The sequence below is a fragment of the Schistocerca americana genome, chromosome 2 (genome assembly GCF_021461395.2).
Source record: "Schistocerca americana isolate TAMUIC-IGC-003095 chromosome 2, iqSchAmer2.1, whole genome shotgun sequence".
NCBI lineage: Eukaryota > Metazoa > Arthropoda > Insecta > Orthoptera > Acrididae > Schistocerca > Schistocerca americana.
In genome coordinates, this window is record NC_060120.1 from 358,061,105 (window position 1) to 358,077,440 (window position 16,336).

The 16,336-nt window shown below is 38.1% G+C and overlaps 1 protein-coding gene across 1 annotated transcript in view; it reads left to right on the forward strand.

Moving 5' to 3' along the window:
- Positions 1-16,336, forward strand: part of LOC124595300 (xanthine dehydrogenase-like) — a 414,231-nt gene that overhangs the window by 355,617 nt on the left and 42,278 nt on the right. Inside the window, exon 23 of the mRNA XM_047133986.1 lies at positions 100-187. Within this exon, the coding sequence (XP_046989942.1) occupies positions 100-187 (88 nt within the window). The remainder of the gene's footprint in view (positions 1-99; positions 188-16,336) is intronic.

A 16,336-nucleotide genomic window follows, 5' to 3' on the forward strand; every position in this document is an offset into this window, starting at 1 on the left:
TGTGGATGACTGTTGTGATGACTTGGTTCAAGTAAATAAATGAAACCTCTATTTATTTGGAATATGAATTGATACTAACAAAATCTCATTTACTCTCAGGTACACCCCTAAAGATCTGAAACCTTATTTCATATATGGAGCAACAGCAGCTGAAGTTGAAGTTGATGTACTAACAGGTCAGCAACAGGTACATACACCTCATATTAATCTGAACTCTTTAAAATAAAATGAACTAAATGTTGTAGATTTATAGGTGGAGGTTTTCATGATGTGTCAGTGCTACAAAATGTTCTTTTTGGTTCTAACTGCAACACTCTGTAGGTGTTAATGACATTACGGGAAGATGGGTGGAGAGAATATGATTCATGAAATATCATGGACCTGCTACAGTTTGGCACAGACTTTATTCTACTAAATATACCTGTAAACATATGCTCAGTCTTTGATCCCCTAATACATTTAAGGAGTTAATAGATTTACTTTAGTGGACATAATGGTCATTGTCACTGCTGCTGAGTGCAATATTATTGTAAGCTGATTATATTCAACAGGATATTTCTTATTTTTGGTGGTGTGACCATATTGAGAAGCTGATTACCTGACACTCTTGACTCCAAACAGCAATGTTGCCTCAGCTGTTAAGACAAAATCATGGATATGAACACTAAGTTCCATATTCCATCTTCATGCCTCAGTTTGGCTCATTGTCCTAATGTTCACATCCATTGCAGCTGATGGTGCTCAAAGATATACTCTCCTTTCACTCAGTCTCAGTGGAAAAATTGTTTTGCTGCTAACCCCTCTGAGCAAAACTAACCAAAAGCTGGCATTGCACTATGCCTCTCCCAGTTCATACCTCCATCCAAACAGCACATGGTCACCTTCCAGGAGTTACTGCAATCCTAGCCTCGCCCTCTTTTCCTATGACCCTTGCCAAGAACACAGATCTCTTGGTGGAGGATATATCACCTATTCACAACCTTAAAATAGACCCTGATTTGGTAATCCTTCCATCAGGAAAAGGTTCCATATGTGATTGTGAACCACAGTGGTTAACTGACAGGGGTTATCTGATAACTGACTCACTCCTTCATAAAGAATCCTGTTAAAGTCAACATAACCCAAGGCCCATTCAAGAACATCTCATTCTGAATCAGCTTCCTCCTTACACCTAATACCTCCGTACAACCATATTCTACATGCCTCACAAAATACATAAACACAATCACAATGTTTGATGAAGCTGGCCACTGTGAATCATATCTGTTAGCTGTCACCTCTAATCAATTGCTTGCGCCATAACTTGCCATATCTGAGGAGTTGTCATGTCCCAACATCCCTACTTCATTATCATCTGTATCCCTGCTCATCAGTGTTGACACCACCTCCTTATACACCAATATCCCACATATCCTCCTACATACTACTGATTCCAAGTCTGCCACCCCTTTACTGTTTCTACTTGGAGGGGAAGATGTACAAACTAATTCATGATGCAGCCTTGGGTACCTGTATGGCACCCTCATATTTTTGCCATCTTGAACACATTTTATTAGCCACCCGTGATTCTTATCCTACTGTATGTTGTAGGTTCGCTGATGATATCCTCATGATCTGGCCCATAGCCAAGACACAGGATCCTCGTTCATCAATAGGCTGAACATTTTTTCTCCTATTGTGACACTTTCCTTCTTTCTTTCCTCGTTGATTGTCCTCAGTGTCGATGTACTGCGTTGCTATATTGGCTGAAAAATGGGAGTGGAAGTTCAACACTGACTTATTTAAATGATCTAGCTGACAGGTACACATTTGCATTTCACAGTTCTGTACTTTCACTGTTCACAATTCCCTAATATACACATTTAATGGCCAGTGCACTGTTGTTTAACATACGATAAGCCTTATTATTAATTTGCAGGCAAACTTCCACATACGAGCGGTGTTTGAAAATTCCATGCAAAAATAAAAACTACTTATGTGTTTGGGGTAAACCTTTTTTATTTTTTGACATAGTCTCCTTTTAGACTTATACACTTCATCCAACACTGTTCTAATTTGTTGATCCCTTCTGAATAATAGGAACTTCCAAGTCTGCAAAATAGCTATTAGTTGCTGCAATCACCTCCTCATTTGAATAAAATCTTTGTCCTGCCAGCCATTTCTTCAAATTGGAGAACAAATAGTAGTCCAAGGGAGCCAGGTCTGGAGAATAGGGGGTATGTGAAACAATTTGGAATCCTATTCCCATTAATTTTGCGACCACAACTCCAGAGGTGTGTGCTGGTGCATTGTCATAATGGAAAAGGACTTTTTTTGCAGTCCAGTTGCCGGCAGTTTTCTTGCAGCTCGGTTTTCAAACGGTCCATTAACAGTGAATAATATGCACCTGTAATAGTTTTACCCTTTTCCAGATAGTCAATGAGGATTATCCCTTACTAATCCCAAAAGGCAGTCGCCATAACCTTTCTCGCTGAAAGAATGGTCTTTGCCTTTTTTGGTGCAGATTCTCCCTTGGTAACCCATTGTTTAGATTGTTGTTTGGTCTCAGGAGTATAGTAATGTATCATTGTTTCATCCACAGTGACAAAATGATGCTTAAGTCCTGCGGATTCTTCCTGAACAGCTGCAAACAATCCTTGCAACATTTCACATGATTCCGTTTTTGGTCAAGCATGAGCAATCACGGAACCCGTCTTGCAGATAGCTTTCTCATGTCCAAATGTTTATGCAAAATACTATGTACCTGTTCATTTGAGATGCCCACAGCACTAGCAAACTCACACACCTTAACTCTTCTCTCATCCATCACCATATCATGGATTTTATCAATGATTTCTAGAGTCGTAACCTCCACAGGGTGTCCAGAACGTTCAGCATCCCGTATGGTCACTCTGAAAATTTTGAAACCACTGTTGTAATCGAAGGTGTAGAGTCACCGTAATGTTTATTAAGCTTCTCTTTAGTCTCCTGAGGCATTTGGCATTTTGTAAAGTAATGTTTAATCACCGCACGAAATTCTTTTTCATCCATTTTTTGACAATCACTCAACTTCCTTGATTCACACAAATGCCAAACACAAAGAAATGGAACTGCACAACTGCTACGGTCGCAGGTTCGAATCCTGCCTCAGGCATGGATGTGTGTGATGTCCTTAGGTTAGTTAGGTTTAAGTAGTTCTAAGTTCTAGGGGACTGATGACCTCAGAAGTTAAGTCCCATAGTGCTTAGAGCCATTTGAACCACAAAGAAATAGACCAATATGGCTGAAACTTGGTGTGCATTCTTTTCAAAGATGCTACTAACTAAACATGACCTCGGTACACACCGGTTATGCCATCTCTCGGACTTTGCACGGACTTTTCAAACACCTCTTGTACTGCTACAATAGATTACTGTTGAACATCTACGAGCAGTAAAAACCCGACCATACATTTCACAGTCTTTCAGATAAATTGAACATACACTGTCATTGCTTTAACACACGGCCTATTGGTGTAACACTTGTTTCACAGTTAAGCTGATGTATCATTGTTGATCTGACTTCCACGTCTGAAACTCGGACATGCACTGACTGACTCAGGACCAAAAATTGGACCCTTCTGTATTATCACAATAATAGGTACTGAAACTACACATTGTTTGATGTTAAATTTACAGGAATTACAATTAAAGCTTAACTCATTAAGTAAACTGAATACATCAAAAAATTCTGCCTTTTTAACAGTTTCTTCTACTACAAGAGTTAGGCTGAATTATTTGTTTAAATGATGAAATTAACAGATATCATTAGGCAAACAATACTTGTGACAAAACTGTTAATTACTTTGGAATTAATTAAGGGCTGGCTTTGCTAACATGTTTTTGAATAGAGCCAAATAGGTACTTAAAGAATGCTAGGGTTTCATTTCCAAACATTTATAATTATTATAGAATTTATATTTGTTTATAAGTCAACGATAGAATTTAAGTTACGAGACAATTACTGATTTCGCCCTATAATGAAAGATACTAACTAGGAATAGTCAAAATAAATTTAAAAATCAGTTACATTCATAAAACTAAGCACAAAATTAGATCTTGTGTTATACTCTTTAAAACTGAGGGCCAACCTTTCTCTTTTATGAAAATGCAGATTATACTCACGTATGTTAATGGTAATTAGTCAGACATGAAAAAATGAATTTTAAGGAGGCAGATGGCAAAATAAGAGCGGAAGTAAAAATTATCCCAGCTTGCTTCGCCACAACATTAGTTCACTCTGAACTTTTAGCTACAACAGTGTTACATGGTTAAAAATATACGTAGAACTTTAACTTTCATAGATGTTATTTGCACTCGACTTAGTTTTTACATGTGGGCATTTGACACATGGTTCCAAACTGTAAGTATGTTACATAGTTATGAGCCAGTTGCTTCCTTTGACATGAGAAGTTATTATGATTGGGCCCCACAAACGCTTTTGACATGGTTGTTATGGGGTTTTGATGGAGGTGTTAACTGTTATTAGCTGACCTGAGACTGGCAGTTTTGGCATGGGTGGGCTATTTGAAGATTGGTTTACAGATATTTGTTGATCTCGGGATCTGTATAATGTTCTGAAAACTGGCTATATTAGATTTTGCTGTTTTGAATGAATTGTAAACTCAACAGTTGTTTGGTTTGTGGAATATGTGGAAGGTAATTAAATTAGAAAAGTGTACACAACTATCTTACGCTACTGCACTGGGAGTACCCTAATTACAAGCATGGCTTCCATCTTGAAATTTCTTTTTCATTGTGTTAAATTATGCAAAGCCTTAATTAATGGCTTAATTAATTATTAACTGTTGCCATCTGATTTGGAAAAAAATATGGCAACAAAAGTACAGTGTAAAAGTTCAGAGTCTAGCAAACATTAGTGCAAAATATAGCATGGAAGATGTAGTTACTAATAAACATCAGTGTTAATAACTTGTAATTAGTTTCATGCAAAATAAAATATATTACTGTAAACTTTGGATACCTGTCTTTATATTGGTATATGTCATTTTATCCAAATATGCTGAGTAGCTCACAATGTTTTCTCATTTGATGTGTTGTAGTAGAACTTTCAGTTAGCTATAACCTTTAATTACTCATGCTCCTAGTAAAACTAATTGTATCACTGAAATCAGCATGGTCAGTACAACCAACTGGATTTTAAATTGGAAAAAATTTGTTTATTGATGGGAGTAGAAGACATAACAGATGGAGGAGTTCCAACGTGTTATGTGGTGGTGGTGGTTAGTGTTTAACGTCCCGTTGACAACGAGGTCATTAGAGACAGAGCGCAAGCTCGGGTTTGGGAAGGATTGGGAAGGAAATCGGCCATGCCCTTTCAAAGGAACCATCCCGGCATTTGCCTGAAACGATTTAGGGAAATCACGGAAAACCTAAATCAGGATGGCTGGAGACGGGATTGAACTGTCGTCCTCCCGAATGCGAGTCCAGTGTGCTAACCACTGCGCCACCTCGCTCGGTGTGTTATGTCTCAGGGTCATATGTCTATGGATGATCCATGTGTGAGAGTTTTCCCGCACACCTAACTAGCACTCCTTATTCCAGTTCTGTCACAGGTATATCCTAACCTATTTGAGGCAGGGTCACCTGCAATAAGCAGTCCTGGTGTATGTCAACATTGTACGGATTGGTGAGACTGTGAAAAGTTTAAATGTTTGTAACCCTAATTCCACTCAGTGCCAAAGCAGAACATTTTGTTCCAAGAGAAAAGGGAAGGCGCCCTTTGGTCCAACATGTTTCTGATTCTCTAGAAAGTTCATGTGGAATTCAGTTATCTTGAATTCTTTTAAATTTGTAGAAGTACCAGGAACAATGGACTGATGTACTTTACAATTATCTTCTCTTGTGTCTATTCAGGTTCTGTTGACCCAGACAGTAAATGAATTACCATAATATGGAATTAATCAAATTTGTACAAAATATAATTACAGTAATTAAGAAACAATATAGTTGTTCTCAAGGTTGCTTTGCACTGCAGTTCACTGCTAGGAGGGAGTATACCCTTGCCTTCCTCTGACATAATTACAGTAACAGAAATTTATACATATGCCTCTTGCTCATGTGCGGTGTGAATGCTTAGATGGAGCAATGACATGTGCTGACTTTGCAATTTTAGAGTGACCTCAGTACAGCAGTGGCAGCAAGGATTATAACCAAAACCTATCACTCTGATTCAGTAAATGAACAAACCATATAATGAAGGTATAAAAACTAAGTTTACAATATGACTCGTAATGTGTACATTAACAGTAACAAACTGAAAGATAGCATGGAATGGAATCTTACAACTATATGTGTGACTGTAGAGTGTTAATTAATAAGTCAATATTTATTACTGTTACCAGTATTATAACATGTAGGCCTCTAGAGGACCATGTGAAGCATTTACTGAAGGTGAGAGTTTCTGAGGTGCCACACGTCTTTCATCTTCTCACTATGCAATTTATTCCTTTCATCCAATTAAGTTGTTTCTGTCTTGAAATTCTTGATCTGTTGGCTCACTTTTTGCTTGAGTACTTTGTGCTTGTATCTCTGTCTGTCTTGTGTGATTTAAATCTGACTCTGTTATACCAGCATCCTTCAGGTCTTTTCAGACTTCATGTTATTAATGTTTTCTTTGTACTGCAAGTTCTGTTTATTTAGTTGGGAGTCCAGGATTATCTTGATATGCCTGTAAAATTTCAGTTGATATTTCCCATGTTATGCACTACATTAGATATCTGTTCAGTCTCTTGTCTATTCTACAATTTGTAGAATGTCTTAATGGGCCATTGCATTTTTTTGATGATTCTTTTCTCTAATTAACCTTGCCAATCCATGACCAGTATTTCTAACACACATGAAGCATTGGAATTCAACCTATGTGCTGTGGTGCCCTGTGAGTGACTGTCTGGGGTGCCATGGATTTGTTTTGTAGTTAGTAATGAAGAAGACAATTGTGAGAAATTTCGTATCTGGTGTCAACCTGAGTAGCCTCAAAGGATGATGGCCAGATTATGTAAGCAGTCTTAACATCGAAGCATCACTTGCAGTACCAGCTGCGATTGTTGTGTTGTCAACCAGTTTTTATTATATTGTGCTATAAAGCTGATAAAGGCAATAAACTACTGAAAAGTTACATCTTGGGTTGTCGGGTGTTCTGCCGGATATCAGTGTCATACTTGCATGATATTTCGGTCACGTAGCTCGTAACCTTCATCAGGTCGCACCTGATGAAGGTTACGAGCTACGTGACCGAAATATGGTGCAAGTACGACACTGATATCCGGCAGAACACCCGACAACCCAAGATGTCATTAGATCGCCAGGAAAGCCTGAAGATTTACTGAAAAGTTTTTAAATTTGTCAAGTGAAAGTAAAAAGCTAGAACTTGCTGCTAAGGACAACAACGAAGTGGTAATGAAGATAGAAAATGCAAGTATAGAAAATTTGATGGTAACTACTTAGATTTTGGTTTCACATGCACTGTTATGAACATTGTATTTTGTGTTTGAAAGTACTTTATGTTGAATGTATGCAACCTAGCAAATTAAAGCGCCATTTAGAAAGTGTTAATAGGCATGGTGTGGTCAAACCGGAAAATATTTTTCTGAAAAACTTGAGTCAGTTGAAAGAACAAAAATCACCATTTTCAAAGCAGGCAAAAATCTCAGTTAAAGCACTTTTAGCTTACTACAGTGTAGCTTACCGAGTAGCAAAATGTAAGAAATCGCGTATGATTGCTGAAGAGCTAATTCTACCATCTGCTATTGACAAAATGTCCATTAGACTTGGAGAGTCCATGGCAAGGTAGCTTTTGCACATTCCTTTGTCTAATACTACATTGAATTCAAGATTTAGGAGAGCATCTTCACGAACAAATTATAGAAAAAATTAGAGGGAGGGATTTTGGAGGGATTTGGAACCTTTCAGAAATGTGGTGAATTTCATTAAAACTTGTCCTCAGAAAGATACAATTTTTAGACAGATGTGACATTGTATGGAGGCTTAATAGCAACACTCATTGGCTTTCCAGATGAAATGTATTATTGCACATTTTTGAACATATGTGAGAAGTCTGTTCTTACCTGTAAGAAGAAAGTCACATCTTTTCTAAGTGCTTTCTGTTAAAACTTGCATTCTTATGTTATACATTTGAAAAGTTAAGCTCACTGTATAATTCTCTGCATGGAAGTGAAACTCATTCCATTCAGTTTTTTGACAAAGCTTCGGCCTTCAAAAAGAAGCTTATTCTTTGGAATAGAAAAATAGACAATTGGGGAGAAATGGACTGCTATCCACGTTTGCAGCATTTTAATAATGACAAGGAGCTAGGCCATACTGCAGATATTTCTATACCTGGAGGATATTTATCTGATCATCAAGTTCATTTTGAAAAATACTTTCGCAAAAACCATGATAGGTTTCAGTGGCTTCAAAATCCCTTCAGTAGTGATTCTTCTTCTGAGTTCAGTACTGCAGAAGAGGAAGAGATCAAGGCTTTGTGTGGAGAAGGAAATGAGGCTTGCTGTATCTCACTTTGTGCCAAGATTTGACAAGGTGTGTAACAAGAAGCAAGCTCAAGCAACACATTGAAGTGAGTAGTATTTTATTCATGACTTGTTTTTTTAATTAGTTATTTCAGTTTTGTCAAGGTATCCCACAGGGGAGCCATGGAAACACCACAATCTGTCGGGGGAGCCACAAACTCAGAAAGGTTGAAAAAAATTGACATAAGGTTTCTGGCTTGATAACAGTCTTGTAATGTCTCACTTTTACGTTACTTAATAGGCATGATTTGTTGTAGGTCTTCCCAGTCTTCCAAAATACTTTACTCATCTTTTGATTTCTCTGTTCATGCAGTCCTTTCTCTATCCCATTTTTCTACTTAACCCCCCCCCCCCCCCCCTCCCAAGGTTACTGAATTTGTAAACTCTCTTGATGTCTCCATATTTTCTTGTGATGTTTTTGGTGCATCTGGTTTGAAATCTATTCTGTTTTCTTTAAGGAGATCTGTAGTCTTAGCTTTTCAGCCACCTCTTTCAGGTTCTTTTTTTTCTTGTTTTAATGAAGATTCTGTGTTATCTGTGAGCATTGCCACATCATCAGCAAATGCCAGACATCCCATGTCTATTCTTTCATTCCTGCATGGATTGGCTTATAGTCATTGTATCCGCAATTCTTTCTCTCTCAAAACTTTGTCTAATAGTATAATGAATAATAATTGTGAAATACCCCCACTCTGTCTCACTTCTGTCCTAACCTCAAAGCACTCTGATAACTCTCCCATGAATTTAATTTTAGATTTGGTGTTGGTCAGGACCTGTTTCACAATGTTCACTTTCTTTTTGTTGAGGTGTCTCTCTTCCAGTTCTTGGATCAGTGATGGTCTATCTATACAGTTGTATGCCTTTTTGACGTCTACAGAGGTGTACATCGTCTATCTGCTTCTCACTGCTTGGCATCTCAGGACTGGCTCTAACTATCTGTTCAGCATAGCATCTTGGCAATATGACTCCTGCCTGGTATTCTCCTATCAAATTTTCCAGTTGAGACATCTAACCTCCCTCAAAAATCTCACAGTTCATCAGAAAAGTTCATTATTATTGCACTTTAGATTGTATCTCCACTTGCGTTTGCAGAATTAACTGTTTCAATAACAGCTGGATTCAAGGACAGGTTGAATCTAAAATGAATTATGTAAGAATATTGATTGTGTCTAATTACTTAACTTATGAATTTCTATATTTTTGTTGTTGTGTCCATTAAGGTTGATTCTGTGCATGCTGTAGGTGTTTCTTTCACAGTTAAATAGTTCTTGTTGAATGTTTCTTATACAAATAGGAATAATGACAGTGGTTTTAATTTATAATTAAAATTTCAAATTAAACTGAAAATAAATCTTGTGTCAATTTCATATTTTAGTTCTGTTCATGAAAAACATAAGAATTGAATTAGATTTTTAGATCTATGATTCCAGTGGATAATTTCATGAATTTAACGATTGTATCAAATTCTGCAATATATGACAGAGAGAGCAGCACTGATCAGTTCTGTTACAAACTGTGTCCTACCTAGCACCCACTGTGAAATAATTTTGTATGTGATGGGCAATAAAGGTATCCTACAGTAATTTTTAGCATTGGTCCTAACCTGTCTCCTGTTTTGTATTATAACTGTTATTTGGTTATTCAATGCAGCTTTCTTCAGCAGTTCAGCTACGATGTCATCTTCCCCTGTTATTCTGCTATTCTTCAATTTTATGATTTGTCTCTTGATCTTCAGCTTGCCTGGTGCTTTTGACTTATCACTTCTCTTGATATCTTGGCTCCTTGAGAGTCCCTCAACCATTTCAGGACAATTCAATAATTCATTGCAGTACTTCACCAGTGTCTCACAGTTCTCTTTGTTATTCAGTGCCAGTTCTCCATACATTTTTCTGACACAAAGATTTTGTGATTGGTATCTGATGATTCTGGTCTTAAATCTTTTATAAAAGTCGCCTGTGTTCTCTTTTTCTTTTAACTGGTCCTTTTCAAATTCTCTTTTGATTCTAACTTCTGTTTTGTCACTGTTCCATTTGTTGTATGCTATTTTCCTGTTCTCAATGGGTTATTGCATGTGTCATTCAATCATAGATGTCTCTTCTTTCTGATTAGAGGAATTTTCTCTTTCATTTTACTGATTATCTTTGCTTTGAATTCTTCACATGTTGTGGCTGTTCTTCCTCCCATTTATCTTTGATCTATGAGGAGCTTCATTTCATCATATTAAACTTTGGTATCAGGATAGTCTCCCTGTTCATTCTATCTGGTGTCTGTGATTCTTGTGAGTCTAAGTTAGCCCCTCTTCTGATTTGTGCATTCATGATTTCTCTGTGGTTCTTGTGTAAACGCTACATGGCTGACTTGGTATTCTCCTAAGGATTTGGCAGGTGACTTCTACGTCTTGGTTTTCTTGATATCTTTCTTGAAGTGAGTTGGCATTATCATCATATTGTGTTGCTAGCAGAGCTCAACCAATCTCTGGCCACTTTTGTTAGCAAATCTGTGTGCTAGGTATTGTCATATCATTCCTCTGAATCTATTTTCAGTGACATTTCTCATGATCTTTAGCTCATCAATGGCCTTGCCACAGTGGTAACACCAGTTTCCATCACATTGTGGAAGTTAAGTACCATCAAGCTTGATTAGCACTCAGATGGATGACTGTCTGTTCTTCTGAGTGCTGTTGGTAAGCAAGTTGCATTCAGCCATTGTGAGGCTCATTGAGGAGCTATTTGATTGAGGAGTAGTGGCTCTGGTCTTTAAACTGACAATGGCCAGGGTGCAGTGTGTCAACCACATGCCTCTACATATCTGCAACCAGTGGTGCTTATGGGCTGAGGATAACACAGTGGTCAGTTGGTACCAGTGGCTCTTACAAGGTCTGTTTGGCTGTAGTTTAGTTTAGTTTTCTGTATTTTATCACAGTACATATCAATTCCTTCTTTGTCTCTCTTGTTATCTTGGTTTTTCTGCTGCATGTATGTTGATTGCCATGTAAGACATATTAGCACATTTGAGCCTCATCATTGTCACCCTCAGCATTGTCACCAGTGCTTACTGGTTTCAGTTGTCTTACTGATTGGAGGATCCTCTTATTGACTGAAAAGGCCATTTCTAAAAGCAGAGCTCCTTTGCCTATTTTACTGCCTGTTTTGGTATTGCACATTCTGGTGTTACCGAAGTCTATAGTATTGTCTTCTGTTATTTTAGTCTCTTGTATTGCCAAAATCAGGACCTATTGTTCAGTTAGCATCTTTTTAATTCATGTATTTTTCCTGCTCCAATTAGTATGCTGACGTTTAGTGTTCCTATGTATGTCTTCACTTTGGTGTAAAGTTTCCCAGAGGGTTATTATTATTATTATTGGAGATTTGTATATTCACAGTAAGGATATGTGTTGGCTTGGATTCCTTCCTGCCAAATTTTATAATTGCAATGCATATCAAAATTCAAGCCTATAGCTTTTCTTCACTGTGACACTCTTACAGGGTAGTTTGCACCTGTCCCCAATTTAAACAGTGAGTAAAGTATAATACAAATTTATTTCCTTTAAATACAACCTCACAAAATGAAAACTAATCACATCACTCACTTTCAATGTACTCAAGAGCAAGCCCAAATAACAAGGAAACCAAGATAGTTATATATTCCAGATATCAAAGATGAGTCAATCATAAAATGTTCATCCTCATACTGGTGTCGATTTGGTGTTTATTAGAGTCATCACGTTAACCCCCACCCTCCTGTATGACAGATCCGCAGGTCTGGGTGTGAAGAAGTGATAACATGAATGGGTGCATACCTAAAGTTGCTTCTTATCTCCAGTGAGAAATTTTGGGGGACTGTGTAGTGGCTGCCTGCTGAGGCTGGCCCTTTTCTCATTGCTACACACCATGGAGCAAATAGCGAATAGAGACGAAATCTGTATGACACCACTCAGAGACATTTGTACACATGTGGCAGGGGCTGACACATGGAATCAGGTAGAATGTTTGATTCATCTGATATGGTCAGTTCTCTGACCAAGCTCTCTTGTTGTGAAACCAGGAGCCGTCTAATGAGCAGAAATTTGAATCTTACTTGCCTGATGGAATGTGTGAAGATTAGAGGTGACCTGCAATGTGACAGGAGCTTTGGGATTGGATCCTGTAAATCCTACAGTGGTATTGAGGCATCTGTTGTCAGTTCCTGTGAATGAAATGCAGGCAGAAGTGGAACGCTAATGGTTATGGGTGCTGCATCATCTATATATGCTGGTTTTAAGGGTTCAATTGATATGCTGTCTTGCCTGCCATTTTTCTCAATGATGAACATGATTCCTCCCCTCATCACACTTTGAAATGGACCCAAATAGGACGGAGAGAATGGAGGTCAGAGAGGTCAGATGACATCATCCCAGAGCCAGAAAAATGCACAATTTTATAAATCTTTATGAATGATACTCCTTCTGTGGCCATGCCTGACCACGTTAAGTGGCATGAGGTGGCACACATGTGAACACAGTTGACACATGATGGAGGGTGTAGAATCTTCCTGAGTCAGTGGAGAAAATAGTGCAGGTGAGAAGAAATCGCCCAGCACCCGTAACTGCTAGCCATCTATCATCTGTGTAGATGAACAGTGTATATCCTCATCAACTGTAGTGCGAAATCCCAACAGCTCTGAGGATAATGCATCAAACTAGGTCTCCACATGTTATGTTAATGCTGCCTTTAAGGTGCAATGGGCCTTTCAATGGCGATGAATGCTCTCTACCATCCCATTGCTTGCTGGATGGTGGTTAGTAGTGTGAATGTGTCTGCTTCCACAGAGTTGGTGTAATTCCTTGAAAAGCTGTTTTCCAAATTGTTGTTGTCTGTCAGTCGTGATTGTAGGATGCTGAACCTCGTGAACCAAGATTGCACCATGGCTGAGGCCACCGACTCTGCTGCTGTGTTGGGAACAGGTACTGCTTCTAGCCACCTAGTGAAATGAGCAATCATCATAATTAAATATCGGTACACCCATGAGCGTGGCAGAGACACAGCGATGTCAATGTGAATGTGAGTGAACCTTACTATATGTGTCGGGAAGCAATGCACCAGCACGAAAACATGTCTAGCTATTTTGCTGCATTGGAAACTCTTGCAGTCACATGCCCAGGTGCAACAATTCTTCTGTATACCAGGCAAAATGACTTTTGCAGCAACAAGCTTGCCAGGAGTTCTGATGGCAGGATGTGCAAGGTTATGGTAGATATTGAAAAACTTGTGCCTCCATTGCATAGGAATGATAGCCATTGCCTCCCACCAACTGTACTGCACCAAATTCCTTTATGTGTGCCCTACATAGGTACATGTTTCAGCTGTAATGCCATTGATTCGCAGTTAGCAATAATATGATGAAAGAAAGCATTGTTTCTTGATCATTTGCAATATCAGCCCTGTTAATCATGTTCAGTTCTGCCACATGTCCCAAAAAGTAGCTTAGGTAGTGCCATCTTTAGAGCATGAAACACAAGCGCTGCTTTCCTTGCCCATGGAACTTTTCTACTGCCAGGCATGCTGTTTCCAGTGAGCATTCTGTTGAGCAGTTCCTGTATCACAGCCAAATTATGTAACTGTCTCCTGCAGGAGTTTAACATCCTAATTAATTTGCAGAGACATTTGAGTGCAGTTGGTAATGGCATCTGCCGAGTATTTTTCACCTTATTAGGCAGGGGGCAAACACTTGCATGAGAGAAAGCATATGTAGAGAATGCACTTTCTTTCTAGCAATAAGACACTTATCACTGTTGATTACAGTGCCAAAACTCTCTAAGCATTCAAATAGTGATCATATGTTATCATTATGATACAGCCATGTATAATAAAATACTAATATCTCATTCATATAGCAAAAAAACGAATGTAAGTCCTTGCAGCACTGAAGTGCTACCACCTTTAAGTTTTGGAAACAGATGAAAATTGTATGGGACCAAGTTGGGACTGAATGGAGGATGATTGAAGACAGTGAATCCAAGGAGTAGGATTTTGCAGATATTGTATCAGTTGTGTGTTATCTGGTGGCATTGTCATGCTGAAGCAGAGGGTGCTTTGTGTTTGGGAGAATTGTTCAAATTTGGCATGCTCTCATATATTCTGATCTTGTCAGTATGGTCTCACACTCATTAGGAATTCAGAAATACTGCTAGAAACCTCAAGAAACACTTATTGATCACACTACCTCTACTTGTGTGCTGAACACATAAGTGATACATGGTCTTTTGTGGATAAAAAAGTCCTAATTTCTAATTCAACCATCCATATGATCATAGGAAATCAATGTGACTGTCACTAATTTCCTTGGATCATCCATCACACATTCTATATTACCTTATGTGCTAATGTTATACGTATAATGAGATTTACAGGTTATCTAATTATCCCAGGTACCAAACATTGGCTTTTACTTATCTGAAGAAGGCACCAGAGATTTCATTAGTTATATTACTGTACATGCAGGGAATTCTAATTGAGGCTATGTTTCACATCATCATCATGGACCATTGAATAAAAATGATAGCAATGGCTTGTTTTGCCTCAGTCACAAGTGGCTGCCTGACAATGAAATATTTGTTTGGTCACAATGGTCCGATAACACAGGCCAATGATGGAGAAACTTTTTTGCTGAAAATAGCTTATTCTTATGTTTTTTGTGGTGGGAAATCTCGAACTGTACCACCCACCATTTCTTCACATTTTACAGTTAAATTTATTAAATTAAGCGATTTTTAAAGAATTTAACGACTTTTAAACAGTTAAAATAATTTAAAAAGGAGGTGTAATGAATGTAGGTGATGTTGGTAGCACAGCTGAAAAACATTTCCTGGCAAAAAAAAGGTTGATTCTATTTTTGTGTTAACAGACGGTGGTTTTTTTACTGTCAACCTAACCTCACTTTCCCTTTTTCTGTACAATGTCTAATCGTGGTTGTAAATACTCTGCTGACAGTTTTTGTTATATTTGTGGTGAATTAGTGATTAAAAAACACCGAAGAAACATTACAGCTTTGTGAAAAAGGTTTATCTACCATATCATGTATCTAAACTTGGTGATCAAGATAAATCTCGGGTGCCGCATAAGGTATGTTATGTGTGTGTTGGAGATCTGAGGAAATGGTCCAAAAAGAAGAAGAAAGCCATTAGATTTGCTCTTCCTTTGATATGGAGGGAGCCAAGAAATTATTCAGATGGTTGCTACTTTTGCAGTGCTGATATTACTGGTCATAATTTGAAAAACAAGAAGGTAATAAGGTACCCTAACCTTCCATCCACCATCCAACCAGTAGGGCATGGTGTAGATTTGCTGGTTCCTAAACCACCAGATGATTTAAATTCTATTCCCACAGAAGTATTTTCTGATGTACGATGTGATTTAGGTGAACCAGATGATGATGAATTCCATTGTAATACAGAAAGTCTAGAGCTCATATTGTAGCCCAAATTGTTTACTCAGACCAAGCTTAACGATTTGGTTAGGGATCTAGGCTTAAGCTTGGCTCTAGATTAAAAGGAAAGAACGTATTGGCAGTTGGAACCAGTGTATACATGTATAGAAAGAGAGAGCAGCAATTTTCCAAGTGTTTTCAAGAAGAAGTTGATTTAGTGTACTACTCGGACATTCCCGGTCTGATGAATGAGTTTGGTATTGAATATAAAAAGGAAGACTGGAGGCTGTTTATTGATTCACTCAAAACTAATTTAAAGGCTGTTTTATTACACAATGGTAACATGTATGCATCTATACCTGTTGG